Source organism: Cuculus canorus, chromosome 1 (genome assembly GCF_017976375.1).
Source record: "Cuculus canorus isolate bCucCan1 chromosome 1, bCucCan1.pri, whole genome shotgun sequence".
Classification (NCBI taxonomy): Eukaryota; Metazoa; Chordata; class Aves; order Cuculiformes; family Cuculidae; genus Cuculus; species Cuculus canorus.
The window spans coordinates 146,335,341-146,351,646 of NC_071401.1; the positions used below are offsets into that span (position 1 = coordinate 146,335,341).

Genomic DNA, 16,306 nt, shown 5'->3' on the forward strand with positions numbered 1-16,306 from the left:
AGAATAACAGAAAGACTAATGCAGTGCTATACTGAGTCTAATAGAGAAGGGGAAGCGACTGAACTGGCACAAGCCAGTGATAACCATCCTCATTTCTTTCCTGCTTCCACCTCTCAGAATTATGGAGAAACCTTGCCTTGCCTTGGTGTCTACATAGGGTCCACGTCGGCAGCATAAAATAGCCTTTCTGACTGAAAAAAGCAAGGACAGAAATCATACCAATAACACATTCTCCACAGCTGCCTAGTTCTGTATGTAAAGCCCTTTCAGGATCTCATCTGCAAGTGTTTGTAAAAGCTAAAACTAAAATGGCCTGCAAAACACACACCCTTTTGCAACAGCACAATATAATCAGATTTTACAGGTTGATATATTTTATAGACTACTCAGATTCCTGGACAAGAAAACAAGACATACTTTCATGGGAAGAACATTGGCTGTATAATAATTCACCAGAATATCAGGCAGTCTTGGTGACTATGTAAAAGCTTAAATGCTAAAGGTTGAACTCTGTTTTCTTGTAGTTCTTGAATTTCTCTAAATCAGTTGAATTTTTCCAGCAGTGAGGAACTTATTCCCATCAGTCCCTTCCTTAAAGGAGGATAAGAGTGCCAAACACCCACTGTAAGCAGCAGCAAAGAGAAAACACTGACTGCTTTTTAAGACACAGTCAGCACAAACTTTAGTCGTGGCAATTACTACAGCAGTGTCCTAAATTATTCCAAACTAGTCTGCACTGACTGAGAAGGTCTCTGATGTAGGATTTTAGTGTTCACCTACTAAGACCACTGATCTCCAAGAGCTTCCCAAGATTTTAATCAACTTCATTTAACACTTTCAAGATTGCTGGGTGTGAAAAGCTATATCCTTCTTCCTGGAGACTTCTGGTTCAGAGGAGGATCTTCAAAAGATCCTGCACTTCTATATATGGACATCTCTGAAGAAGAAAATGGCAACGCTAACTTTCACTGCTGAGAGAAAACATGGGATAGCATTTGAAGCTACCATCCTGCCAGACCCTGTGAACGCTGACCTATTTGGACAAAAATAAGGGTGGCATGGAAAGAAACAGTAACACTAGACAGAGAACCACCACCTCGCTTAAAAACACTCTGAATTTTGATTGAATTACTGGCTGAAAATACATAACAGTTGGATGCAGGACTGAGGGAAAAAAAACAACACACCCAAAAGTGCAAGATGATTCAGTCATCTTTGAAAAAAACTAAAGACTATTACCAGGGAACCGACATTTGTACTTGTAATAAAGCAGTTAAAAACTACTGGAGACAAAATATCAATGTGTTACTTCCATCACAATCCATCAGAACTGCAAGTCTCAAAATGCATTTTTTCCATCAGCAAAACAAGAGAAGTTGCATTTCATTTCAGTTTGCACTACCTCTAGAACTTCTATATATATTTTCATCCTCAATTACACACACACATTTCAGAAAGGTTAGCTTCATTATTAGTGATCAAAAATAACCAACTTGCCAGCCACTTTCTCTCTGGAATAGTGGACATGCTTAAACAATATTTCAGGTGAACAGTTTTCATACAAAAGACTAGTAGTATTTTATTCAAAAGTAATAGTTTTCATTGTTTCTCAGATTTCTACTTTAGATTTTAGGCAAAGATTTTTTTTTTTATTTAGAAAAAACCAAACTTTTAGATTGGTTCTGCAATTCTACCAACCTGTGCAACTCTTCAGTTTTGTCTTCAGTAGGGCCCATGGTTAATAAGCAGTGTCGAAGGATGGCAGCCATGTAACGAAACTGATGAGATTCATTCTATATAAATACAAATGATGAAGATATTTTTTCATTTTGAAGATTGCAAGTGGGGGTTTCAGGTCACTAGAATAATAAAAATTAAAGATGGAAAACACCTATTAGATAGTAACATCCATCCCTATAAATAAAAGGACTGTTCCTTATACTTCATTGAATGCTTAATGCAACATAACTCTCATACACTGGCCTTTTAATTACACTTTGTAAAAGTTGCCAGGGGCTTTTTTTTCCAGTTAAATGAGCCTTCACTACCACAAAACTCAGTTACAAGCATTTTCTCAATTCTGTACCACTATTCCTAATTTACCACTGCTATTTTCCTTCCTGTATTTACACCCAGAGGCTTCTTCACCCATTTAGATTACATATGTTCTTCATTTAATTTGCCTCCTCCTCATTTAAACCTTTGGCTGTGAACAGTTTAACTCCCCCACCCAGTCTGTTTCTTTTTCTAATTCACTTGCTTCTGTTCCCTTGATACCTTTTCTTCATTTCGTTAATAACTTCTCTACTTTCAGCAACCTTATTTGCCCTACTTTTGCTCTCTTCAACCTTCCCCCTTTCCAGTCTCCCACCAGACAGCAGCCACACAAAAGTACACCAGTAACTGCAATCATCTAACTGCATGTATCATTGTCCTCGTCCTTTTTCATTAGTTCTTCTTGGCATACCTCATATGTCCTGGTGTGTTTGACCTAGCACAAAGCGCCCCAATGCATCTTTTGTAACAACAGCATCCAAATCTGCCAACCGTACCACCTGCGGCTCTTGTCAGGCTTTGCTACTTTGAAACCATATCAAGTCATTAAATGCTGGTGTTTCAAATGGTTCTTGCCCTCTCACGATGGATCTCATTTAGTTTTCTACCCACACGCCTAACCTCTCAGCTCTCCTTTTATTTTCTATCCTGTCTACTGTTTGTAATCTTTTCAAATTCTGCATCTTCAGCCCACTTAATTAACACGCTGTTTACTTTTCTTACAGATCATTAATATTTCCACAGGGACGCTTGCTAAGCAGAATGTCACCTAAAACAGCTGGCTAACAGTTTACAACTACTAAAAAGGAATCAGTAAAGAGTTATTATGTAAGCTTTATCTCAAAACACAAAACCAGCTTCTCCTGCCCTAGAATGTCTTAAACTCTTTTCTAAGTAGAAAAAGATTAAAAATAAATAAGTAAGTAAACAAATAAATAAAGGTTACTAACAGCAGAATTTCCTCCTGCAGAAAATTTTCCTGGCAGCAGCATGCTTGGGCTCTTCAGGGGGGAAAATTTTTGTGAGACAAAACCTTCCTCATTCCACAGACAGCGAACACATGGAACCTCATCAAGTAATGCCACAACCATGTTCCACCTCCTGCCTGTCTTTCTGCATTAAACTGGGCTTTCCATCTCTGAAGATATCCAGTATTTTATAAGAGTATGCCAACTTCAAGATCCAGATTTCGACAGCTGACTTCTCAAGGGGCAAACCATATAATACAGATTCTTTTTCCAACCTAACACCTGACATTATTCCTCTGCAAAGAACTACATCACAAAGATGATACTTCTCAAACTCTGATCTAGCAAACATTCATATAGGTGTGCTACATGCTCAGCTTCAGGTCATTTTTCTCCACTCAAGTTTCTACCTTGAAAACAATCACTTGCCTATACAAAGAATTTTCTCTGACAAAGATATTTTAAATAAATGTCTAAGTCAGGAATATACAGCACAGAAAAGTCCCTCCCTCTCTTTATGCTTCCTTGAAATCCAAAGGACTGGCATGTCTGATCTTTTCCCTCCACTCACTCAATCTTAAATTTCAGGATGTCTTATTCAGCATATCCATATTGTTCACTTTAAAGTAAACAATAAGCTTCAGACTTTTCTGAAGTTTTTATATTCCTTAATGTTATGATTAATGTTTTATTTGCTGTTTAGTCCAATGCACTAAAGAGAACAATTATTTGTCAATCTTAACTACTGTAAACTTCTGCTTTACATGCTTTATATGCTGCATGTTTACAATGCCCAGTGAAAAGTTAACAACAAAAGTTAACTGGTTTAGAGAAAATGTATGGACTAAAAAGAAAGATTCCTTATGTAATTTTATTACTGTAGCACAGATTTAGATTATTCAACAAAAAGTTATCCTTACAGTTCCTGTTTATAAATTTAGGGATACAACACATGGGAAGCATATTCATCTAAGACGAAAAAATTAGATCCAATGTTATAATTAAAAAAACAAGATAAAACTTATTCATAAGACATCAACGAAAGTGCGTTTGGTTCTTGTACTTGACCTCATCTTAAAAGATCACAATTAAATCCAAACCTTGTGTTGGAAGGATGGGAGAGACAAACACATTAAAAGCAGCGTCACTCTTTCTTAAGAGTTAGATGTTAAAAATTAGAGTTGATGTGCTTATCATTACGCCCAGAAAAACAGAAGGAAACTAGGGAGACTTCTCAGCTCTAATCATTACCCTATTGCTACAGTCCACAATCTCCAGAGATGCAGTCATCTGATACACTTACAATAGAAAGTTTTCCTAGCCAGGTAATTACTAGTAAACAGCATTTGTTTTCTTTTGGAAATCTAAGACTCTCATTAAATAGTCTTCTTTGCATTTTTATTGGAAAATGTACATGTCTAACTTGTGTTATGTAACCTAAGTTATTCTCCCATTACACAGAAAATGTATGGATTTGATTTTTTGGCTAAGTAGTAACAAGAACAAAAGTTATTTGGTATTTAGGCAATGAGCATTGAAGACTCAAAACGTCTTGAAAGCCCAAGATCATAAACACATGACACAATCAGAATTCAGACTGACAAATTTTCTCAGACAGACTTTGCATACAGAGAAACTATGATGCAAAAATTTCAAGACTACCTTACATGCTATTTTGAAAAATGCAGTCCATTCCATCAAAATTACAGTAGCAAAAGTTAAGTATTAAAATCCTTGCTCTGGGGCTTGAACAGCAACTGCCTCTCATGTCTCTACCTGCTGGTTCTGGCTCTTGCAAGCTAAACAAGAACAACTTAAGAAACCACTTCAGCTAAGCCTTACCTCGCTGTGGACATTCCAACTGTCAAGCGTTACATTAAAAAGAGCCTTTAGTGCCTCAATGGCACAATCTGTTTCTTGCAAAGATAAAGGAGGTCTGTCACGATCTTCTACTGCTTTATATTTTTCTGTCCATCTTACGCTCAGGGAACTCTCCAAAGCCTGAGTCAAAACTTGCACCCCTTGTAGTTCCTGACGCAACTGCGATCTAATATCTGTGTGCAGAAGCGATAAGAGGAAGAGAAGACGCAAATCAAAGCACTTAATGTCATCAGCAAATTGATGGTCCTTGCATTTTTCCAGAAGATTACAGAGCATAGCTGCAAGATTCAGTTCCGAACTGAGTTTCTGTGCAACAGCACTATTAAAAATTATGTTACAGAGGCATTTTAAAGCTTCTACTATAACGGGAAATTCAGACACTCTCTCCAAGGAATCTTCCACAGTGTCCAGCTTTGCTAGCCTCATAAGGATCTGCATGTTCCTCTTTGTGGTCACAGGCACTAAAACCTTCTTGTCCCTGGAGAGAATCCGGAGGGCCTCCAGGCAGGCAACTTGACATGAAGTTTTTGTGTCTTTTTCAAGGATGTTTAGAATTCCTTCACATAGCTTCTATACAAACACAAACAAACAAACAAGAACAGTTTTAGTATCAATATATCGGTGGCAATAGGAAACTACTTCTTCTAAGTCTTCCACATAACTTTTGAGTTTTCAGCTGACTTGACTTAAGAAAATGGGTATTTTGTTCTAGCTTTTCAAAAAATGAACTATTGGAAAAGAACCCCAAAGATCATCAAAAGTAGTTTTCCACATGGATACAATCCAAATACAGCAGCGTTGGCAAAAGCATTAAGTAAAAATGGCAGATGCTATCCAGCATCACCAGTTACCAAATTTTCTCAGTATCAGGACTAAAAACTGGAGCAGCCGGAGTAACAAGGCTAGAGAGAAGTGAGAGGTTTTAAAAACACATCGAAGTAGAACAGTTACACCTATAGTACCTGCAAAATTAGAAGTTGAGGTTGTTTCAGTCAGGAGGGTGGGAGAAAAGAAACCAAACCAAAACAGTTTCTCCCCACTTCTCGCCTCCCAAGCTTTGTGTCTTGACCACTGACAAGAATACATTACCAAAGAAGACAGAACAGCAACAAAAAAAAGCACAGGGATACAAGTAAAGTGAAAAACAGTTCCTGGGGAACGGTCTCTGGAATTGCGCTTTTCATCAGGACCACCACACCAAAAAGGCAGGGAGCACAGCAGCCCACCACCCTGACCAAAAGCTCAGAACAGAAGTTCCACTTCGGATATCCAAGCAAGTTTTGTTACTGTGATCACTTATAACTAAAGCCAAAATTTTTTTAGAAAACAGTTTAAGTCTAAAGCAAATCTAGAACAGACGCTCCAGAAGAATAAGGGAGGAAACAACACAAGTCTTCAACAATGTTAGAAGACAATCTGTAAACAAAGTCAGACATTAGGAATTCACAATATGATTTCCAGTATGCTTGTCCTGGAGTGAAGCCCACCCAAAAGCACCACCCAGACAACTAAGACCTTGTTTACACGTCCACAGTCCTGACTAGATTAATCCAGTAAGAGCTTGAAAACAAGGAATGAGCTCTACCTCTTCCTACCACACAGACTATGTGATAAATCTTCATCAGAATATTATAGGCACTTGTAACAGTATAAAAAACACATCTGAGCCCCTCTATAGGAATACAAGTACTGGCCATGGGAATTTTATAGACCAGTACCTGGAAAAAGACACTCAAGCAGAGTATCTTCAAGTCAAGAGTTCTTCAACACTGCAAGGTTCTACACCTGGGTTGAGGCAATTTGCGGTTTCAATACAGGGCGACGTGACTGAGAGCAGCCCTGCAGAGAGGGACTTCAGGGTGCTGGTGGATGAGAAGCTTGACATGAGCCAGCAATATGTGCTCACAACCCAGAAGGCCAACCATATCCTGGGCTGCATCAAAAGCAGCATGGCCAGCACGGTGAAGGAGGTGATTCTGCCCTTCTACTCCACCCTCGAGAGACCCCCACCTGCAGGACTGTGTCCAGTTCTGGAATCCCCAACATTAGAATAATATGGAACTGTTGGAATGGGTCCAGAGGAGGGCCACATAGATGATCAGAGGGCTGGAGTACCTCTGCTATGAGGACAAGCTAAGTGAGTTGGGGTTGTTCAGCCTGGGAAAAAGAAGGCTCCGGGGAGACTGTACAGCAGCCTTCCAGTACCTGAAGCGGGCCCACAGGAAAGCTGGGGAAGGATTTTTCACAAGGGTATGTAGTGATAGGACGAGGGGAAATGGCTTTAAATTGGAAAAGGGAAGATTTAGATTAGACATTAGGAAGAAATTCTTCACAACAAGGGTGGTGAGATGCCGCAACAGGTTGCTCTGGGAAGTTGCGGATGCCCCCTCCCTGGAAGTGCTGAAGGTTGGATGGGGCCTTGAGCAGCCTGGTCTGGTGGGAGGTGTCCATGCCCATGGAAGCGGGGTTGGAACTGGAAGGTCTTTAAGGTCACTTCCAACTCAAACCGTTCTATGATTAATTAATGCCTCTCCCACACAGGTGTTCAACACCGATTTGAGCATAGCATGCTAGACCTGCACTAAATGTTTCTGAAGGTGGTGGCACCTTTGAAGCATTTTAAAAAAAAATGACCAGTCTAGACCCAAGTTACCTGTCACAGCTTAACTACTTAGAAGAATTTTGTTTCTATGGTTAAAGGAGTTTTCCATACAATTAACTTCACTCTGCAAGCTGAAGCAAGTGTCGTGAAGTCTGTTTGGTTCCAAGGACTGAAACAGAACTGAATGGACATTTCAGAGAACCCAGAAAAAGGGCAATTTATCCTGCTCCCTGTTGAAGCACATTTCTATTAGACTTAGCAATCACAGCCTTCCTTATTGACATCAGCTGCTACAAGGTCTGTAACAATTTACCCAAATTCAACAGCTGGTTCATAAATAATAACCAGACTCTCTCTCTCTTCAGGAATTGTGTAGCAGGACCATATTAACATAAGAAGTTGTGTTACCAGCCTTCCCCAAACCAAGATGCTGAATGAACACTTTGAAGACTTACTGGGCCAGACAGACTGCCTTATGGTTAAATAAAACCAGCACAAAAACATCTCTGATTTTTCATTAACAGTGCTGAAGGACTTACAGGACTTGAAATACCAAGGATCACTTCATAAGTTATCTGATCTGATCAATAGCAACTGAAATAAAGGGGAGTTTCCACCCATTTTTGTTAGAAGCAGAGCCCATACATATCTTGTATCTGGTGTCCTGGTCTTTACTCTCAGTCAGATAAACCCTGAACCCTCATTTGACTGCAGAGACCAATCCTCCCAAATTCAGACTGATTTTTCTCTCCATGAGTTGCACTCACCTGCTGCTATGGAAGTGTCACTGCAAAATGTCAAAAGCACAGTGGGGGAGATCCCAAAGGGCACCAAACTCCCACTGGCTTGCCACAGGACGTGGAAGCCTAACCCCTCCTCCATACATTGGTAGACTACCCTTGCAAATTAATTAAAAATAACCAAACCCATCATCTTGTGGCTTCAAATCTTCGTGAAATGCAGCAACAGAAGAATCTTTAAACACTTGTACTAAAGATGGATACTACTGTTCCTGAAGCCTTGGTTGTATAAAAAGATTTCAGAATATAGGCAAGGCTACAGTTTATTTTTAAAAGCATTAATTATACAGTCTTCTGTATACTGTGTCAAAATCTAAACCATCAGACACTTAAGAACAGGTTACTAAGCTTCTCAGCCATTATAGCAAAATACATTTTTTTTTTAAGATTCCTAAGTGAATAAAATATAGGAACCGGTGACTAAATTCTCCAGAGTTAGACCCTGTTAAGCCATCAAGAGTGATTTTAAAGGAATCAGCACTCAGTTAGGATACTACCACTCGCAACACTGTTGAAATCCGTGACAATGAACCACTGCTGACCTCAAGTACCAACAGGAGCTTAGGAAAAAAAGAGAGCATCTGATTATGAAAACCTCATGAGGTTCAACAAGGCAAAGTGCAAGGTCACAGCACCCCTCAGTATCAATACAGGCTGGGGAATGAAAAGATTGAGACCAGCCCTGCGGAGAAGGACCTGGGAGTCCTAGTGGATGAGAAGCTGGTTATGAGCTGGCAGCCCAGAAAGCCAACCATATCCCAGGCCGCACCAAAAGAAGTGCAGCCAGCTGGCTGATGGAGGCGATTCTGCCCCTCTACTCTGTGCTGGTGAGATCAGCTCTGGAGCCCTCGGCACAGGAAAGACATGGACCTGTTGAGGCAGGTCCAGAAAAGAGCCACTAAAATCATCCAAAGCCTGGAACACCTCCCCTAAGAAGAGAAGCTGAAACAGTTGGGGTTGTTCAGCTTGGAGAAGACTCCAAGGAGACCTCATTGCAGCTTTTCAGTACTTAATGGGGGCTTATAAGATAATGAAACATTTTTTAGCAGGGCCTGTAGCAATAGGGCAAGTGGTAAAGGTCTTAAACTAAAAGAGCAGAGGCTTAGAGTAGATATTACGAGATTTGTTTTGCTGAGGGTGGTGAAGCACAGGAACAGGTTGCCCAGAGAAGTGGTGAATGCCCCATTCCTGGAAACATTCAAGGTCAGGTTGGATGGGGCTCTGAGCACCTTGATCTAGTTGAAGATGTCCCTGCTCACGGGAGGCAGGTTGGATTAGATGACCTTCATGTTCCCTTCCAATCCAAACCATTCTATGATTCTAATTGAAGAGTTATCCATGGAAAGTTTTGTAGCAAGGAAACAAAATTAATCCTATTAGGAAATTGCCTTGGAGACAACTGAAACCAGTGCTATACAGTATGTTTTCTGCTTTCTCCCTGACAGCGTGAGGGAAGTGATGCACATAGGGAAAAGAAACAGGAAAAGATATGATCAGAAAAGTATTATTATCCTTTTCATTTTGTTTAGATGGTGCTTTTACTATCTCTGTGTAGGCCATTACTATGGCATAAACGAAGGGGCATAGATGTTATTTATTTATGAAAATCAATGCAAGCAACAGAATTCAGGCAGGAAGATACCTCCCCTATGACAAACTATATGATGACTGTCCTAGTTTCAGGGTTTTATTGCTATCCTCCAAATTACTGTATGAATTTAACGTTTCTTTCTGGAGTTCTATCCTTTTGACATTCAGAAAGAGGAGCCTGACTTTTATCAGTCATGCTACAGCAAGAAGTGTTTTTCAAACACTTTTCCACAGAATCAAAGCAGTTTCTAGTCTTTTTAAACTTTTTTTTTTTCAGTTGTAAAATACATTTATTGCTCTAAAACTCAAGAATTCTCAGCTTTCATGCTAATAGTACGGTTAAAACAGAACCACACACACTGTTCCCTTGGTCTATGCTGTAGTGTGAGTAATGGTAAAATGTTCAAGATTTTATTGCATGTGAAAACAGGAAGCCCAGGAACATCCATTTGTCATCTTGTCTTGAAGAGCAAAATATTAATCCATTTTGGCGGATGCCCCTCCCTGAAAGCATTGAAGGCCAGGTTGCATGGAGCCTTGAGAAACCTGGTCTGGCAGAAGGTGTCCCTGCCCATGGCAGGGGAGTTAGAACTGGATGATCTTGAAGGTCCCTTCCAACCCAAACCATTCAGTGATTCTATGATTCTGGTAGCACAAATGCTTGATGCTAAGAAGCAACACGGTCCTATAGAAAAAGCAATATCCTGAGAAACAAAAGACCTGCGTTTTCTTCGTTACCCAGCCACATTTATTGCAGGGCTTTGGGCAAAAAAGGCATCAATTCTTTATTTCTGTTTTCTTTCACGGTCTTTGTTTACAGGCTAATTAGATGTAGAGGGTGGAGAGGAGAGGGGAGCATGGTAAATGCTTTTTAGCAGGTTCTGACAATATGAGGCAATTGTGAAAAATACAGTACTTCATGATCTTGCTCTTTGGTCCTGATATACCAGCATGTGAGGTCCTTTTCCAACTCCTCTCTTTGTGTTTGTAGATGTTTAGAAAGCACACTTGACCTATATTCACTTTTTTTCAATTCACAAACCACTAAACTTTGGCTACATAATGTCAGCTGAATTTACTGTAGCTTCTCAACAAGAAGTAATAATGTCTTGGTGAGAAAAGGAGACAATTTCCCTTTATTTGCTTCTTCCTCTTTGGCAAATCATTCTCCTTACTTCTACAGGCCTTTAGATCACAGTAAGAACAAGAGAACATAGTCTCCATTCTGCAAGTACTCAAATCCAAGCAAACATGACTGCTTTACCGAACACAGCATTTAATTTAGACGCAGGTTATTCAGTGCTAGAGAAGCTGCAATTCAAAGGTGAACAACAAAAGTTCTGCTAAACATTAAAGAAAGAGTGCATGATTTAACTCTTCTTTTCTGCACCTTTATTTTTTTAATTATGCCATAGATGGCTATAAATTGAAGAGGGGTAGATTTAGACAAGACATAAGGAAGAATTTCATCACAATGAGGGTGGTGAGGCACTGGCACAGGTTACCCAGGGAAGTTGTGGATGCCTCACCTCTGGAGGTGTTCAAGGTCAGCTTGGATGGGGCCCTGGGCAGCCTGATCTAGTGGGAGGTGTCCCCGCCCATGGCAGGGGGGTTGGAACTAGATGATCTTTAAGGTCCCTTCCAAATAAAATCATTCGGTGATTCTGTGAGATGCTGTAAGTACCAGGAGAAGGACACTTCTTAGCAATCAATTTAAATTAAAGCAAGGGGAAATACCCAACCTATTGTGTCAAAATTACTTGGAAATTCATGTTGCTCCCATTTTCCTCTTTTCTCAGTGACAGAGCACATTAGTAAGAAAGACCTAAGAGTGAGTGCTTGCTCATTTTCTTAGCACAGGTGAACAAGAAGCCACTGTGTCTTTAGCCTCATCAAGTATTATATGTGCCAGAGCACATCATTTATTTAGGAAAATAGGAACACCATAAATGGCACCAGGTCATGCTTTCCTTGTCCTGCACTGGCTTAAGCCCTTCTAATTCACTTTGTCTTCCAAACCATGTTTTTCATCACTTTCAAATTTCAATTTTAATTACATTGCCTCCAGTGGTTCGAGAGAAGGACATTCTTAATTTAATTCAACCTAGTTCTGTAGCTGTTCAGTGATGATGAGGGTTAATGAAATCAACCATAGCGTCAATCACAAAGTTTGCAAGGAACTGCATTTCCCCAACAGGTCATAAAGATTTGCTATCATTCACTCATATGTACTGCCGTCTATTTCTCAAGTTTACCTTGTACTTTACAACAAAGATTCAAAGCAGACTATACCAAATTTTCAGGTATATGAAAGTAATGTTAATAGTAACCACAATAAACTGTACATAAATTTTTACAACTCTTAAGTCTCTGTGGCTCTCAAAGTTATTCAGAAGCTTCTCTTAAAACTCAAGTCCCTCTCCATCCTATACAGGAGAAAAATAAGTATTTTACGTTTCTTATATTTTTCTTATATTTGCATAGTAGACTATGCAAATACTGTTGCAGAAAACTGAAGAGAAGCTATGGTTTTGGTTAGTCAGAGATAAGATATTCCAGAAGCAGAGGCATAGCTTGGAACAGCTAAATAAGAACATTGGCTGATCATTTCTGCTCACCGAAGCAGCATTGAAAGAATAAAATAATTGTTTTATTCTGCTATTAGGTTTCAGAGTTAGGCGTCCAAGACAGCAAGAAAGGAAACCCAAGAGTATTTGAAACATCAGTTCAAGTTTTCATTTTCTTTGGAAATTCAGACAGCATTTGTAAAACATTTATAATCAACTGTGCGGAATAATGGGACAATTAAGCCAACCTCCTCTGAAACAGCCATGCCCAATTTTTGCCCAGTCTTTGTGGAAAGATGTGGGTGGGGAGGATAGGTATACACTAGAATTCCTTGAGGATTCAGCCTGCTTCACCTCAAGACTCCATTGGTATGCCTGTTACTGACAGCAGGAGGTTGGCCTGTCCAGCAGAAGCCTGCCAGCTCTGACATGGCAGAAGTTCAAGTCGCAGATCTGAGCACATGCGAGAGCTTAGCCTAGACAGCACTCCACAAGAAAGGTGAGGAGCACACAGAGCAATCTGTGTTGTAAGAACCAATGGAATAAACACCTGGTTCAGTGTCACAAAGAGGTGAAATTCCACATAGCTGCACTCTCAGTAGCCCTCCTTGTGCTCCCCGCTGAACAGGGAGAGAGAGAACCCTTATGTAACCCAGTGGTGAAAGAATGGTACTAAAAGGAAAGATGGGTTTTACTGGCTTGACATAAACCTTAAGAGGCATGAACTGAAAAGTGCTGGATAGCAGTGGGCAGGACCAGAGGGAATTAGAACAAATGCTTAGTATTAATGAAGGATACTTAGGAACTCTTCCTCTTGTACAGACTGGTACTCCCGTAAGGGGTTTCAGTAAAGTCAGAACAATAATAACAACAATTAATACTAAGAAACCACACAGCGTGCCCACAGGAGCGCTGGAGATTAATATTTCTACAGGACACTCACCAACAAACTTTAAAAGCTTGCAACGAAGTTACTGGGAGGACAAACGCTCTGTGCCTTTGGCTGCAGGAACCTTCAGACCTCCCAGAAGTGTCACAGTGTCAACAGCGCTATCTAATAATGAGGTTCTGCTGCGATTTAGAGTGTGACAGCATCTTGCTCCATCAGCATACTTTATTGCTCTCATCCTGCCAAAGTTAGAACACGGTACAGTCCACAGCCTTAAGTAAACTCCCCACATCATGGATTTAATTAGGAGCCTCACAATACATTTCATATGACATACCATCACCTATTTCAACACCTTTAAAACATTTGGCAATGCAAGAGAAAAGACTGTTTTGGTGACTTTCTTCTCACTGAAGGAAGCCTTGAATTTCAGAACCGTTATGTTCAAACTGAATCTGAACAATAAATCAAGAAAACTGATCTCAAACTTTAAAGATTTAAATTAAGGGCTGACCCAACACAGTAAGAAAGAGACAGCAGAGTAGAAACGAGATGTCATAAATACTACAAGAGGCAAAGCAGGCAAAACAAAGAGCTGAAGAGGAAATATGTCCATCTTTAAGGCCCCTACCATTTCAGGTAACAGTATGGCTTACAAGTAATAGTCTTACATTTGGCCACTGCTTCCTCTTTTTTTCCTTTCCTCCCTTAAATTCAGCATCTTCTTCTGATTTAAAAAGCCAGCCCTGCTTGCCACCCTGGACAGACTTATTTTCTCTGTTCTGCCCCCTGGGCAAACAGTGCTGACAGACATTTCCAGGCCACAAACAGCGCCGTGATTTTCTTGCCATTTTAAGTCTGTAAACAGCACAAATGTGTTTCTACTTTAGAAGCAGGATTTGGGCCTGTTAAGGTATGAATAACATAGAATAAAGCTAGTACGTGATGAGAAAGTGGTTCTAAGAAAGCTTTCCTTTTTTGTACTAGGACTTGTGAGGCTTGAGCTCCAGTGCCTGCTGTGCCACATTGAGAGGGAGACGCTATGCCTGACACCTCCAGGGTGACTGCCCAGTCAAGTTACCAGATACTCATTTTCTGCAGGTGATTCCAGCCTGGACCTAAAGAACCAGCTGTTTGTGTTAACCATGCCATGATGCTGTGAAGCATTGTTGTTCAGAAGACTCAACCCTTTCCATCAAAATGCTGTCAAGAACTTCTTGACTGGTTGAAACAAATAGTTTAGATTCATCAGAGTTTGTTAAACTCCTCTGAAGTAATCACACTGCCTTAATTTCAGAACACATTTATGTCTGGTTGGCAATTTCTATACTGTTCACACGCACAAACTGAAAATGAGCTTTCAGAAGCTCATATTTTTTATTAGCATATGACAAGTTAAGAAGGAATAGCACAAATTTGATCTGCCTGGTATCCGAGTGATCTTACAGTACAACACAGGTTGCCAACTGATTTGTACTCACAGCACCAATCACACAGGCCACTGCAGATGCACAACCTCATTAAACAAAACGATCAGGACAAGTAACAGCTCACATTACAATCTGGTGGGTTCTATCATCCTGTAATGTACCAGAGTCCTGTGGCTATGGCCAGCCAGACAAGCTTAATAGCATTACCTCTCTTCCTGCCTTCTAGAAGACACACTCTACTTTCCTCCACGAGTTCAGTATTATAAATTCACCGCTGATTTATTTAGTTTACAGCCTAAAGCATTACGATCTGATAGCCATATTATGACAGAAAAAAAATTGCTGTCTGATTTACCCAGATTCTACAGTCAAACCATAGTTTTGCTCTTACTGTCTTTCATATTTTACAGCATCTCACTGTTGAATACAGGTAATCCTCTCCCTAGCAGTATCCAACTTAGAAAAGCATAAAATTCAGTTACACCTATGACTCAATGCACTTATACTATACACTATGCTGTAATTCTAAGGTCATGGCTGAGGCTGCGTGGTGAGGCAGACATAAAACTTGCACTGCTATTGTTGATCTTTTACCTGCACTCTTGCATAGGCATAAATGAATGACAAAGCCATTGAAGCTTGCTGAATCGTAGGATCATCAAGGCTGGAAAAAGACCTTTAAGATCAAGTCCAACTGCCAGCCCAACACCACTGTGTCTACTAAATCATGTTCCAAAGTGCCACATCTACACATTTTTTTGAATGCCTCCAAGGACAATAACTTCACAACTTCTCCGGGAAGCCTGTTCCAATGCTTCACCAGTCTTTCAGTAAGGAAATTTTTCCTAATAGCCAACCTAAACTTCCCCTGGTGCAACTTGAGAGGCCATTTCCTAAAACAAAATTTACTTCTAGGCTCACACAAACCCAATACACAGCAAGAGCCTGGCAAGAAGTATATATTGCATTCACCAGGTTATATGGCAAACTCCCAACAGCACCAGAAACCAAAGACAAAATCCTGAAGTCCCCCCCTATTTGCCCCCATACCTGAACCTCAAGTCTACTACATGACTTCTTCATGGATTGTGACCCTTCCTTTGAACGCTCTTCCACTGCAATCATTCTAAGCCAATAGAAGCAGAACTGCGCTTGCTGTCAACTCAAGTACATTTTGGTATCAAGAAATAAAACAGTGGAACTTGTTTCTCTATTAGCATGTGGCTACATCACGGACACTTCAAGAAACTCCCATTAATTTTAGTGACATTTTCAATAGTTTGCTCTTAGTAAGAGCACGGTGCTGTTTTACCTTTAAACTTAAAGCATTTTTATCTTAACTGAAGGATAAAGCAAGAAAGCTGAATGTTTTACAGACAGTAAGGATACTGAGCAAATACGTAGATAAAAAAGGAACACAGAGTCTTGTCACCACATTATAGAATGTGAGCTTCAAGTAAAGCAACAGATAAAGCCAAACACTGAATAATTGTACGTAGGTCTTCTGAAGACTTTGTCAGTGGC

The 16,306-nt window shown here is 40.1% G+C and overlaps 1 protein-coding gene across 1 annotated transcript in view; it reads right to left on the reverse strand.

The window, feature by feature from the left end:
• Positions 1-16,306, reverse strand: part of RIC8B (RIC8 guanine nucleotide exchange factor B) — a 42,113-nt gene that overhangs the window by 19,556 nt on the left and 6,251 nt on the right. Inside the window, exons 3-4 of the mRNA XM_054083741.1 lie at positions 4,866-5,474; positions 1,699-1,793 (exon numbers count right to left, since the gene is read on the reverse strand). Coding sequence (XP_053939716.1) covers positions 1,699-1,793; positions 4,866-5,474 — 704 coding nt within the window. The remainder of the gene's footprint in view (positions 1-1,698; positions 1,794-4,865; positions 5,475-16,306) is intronic.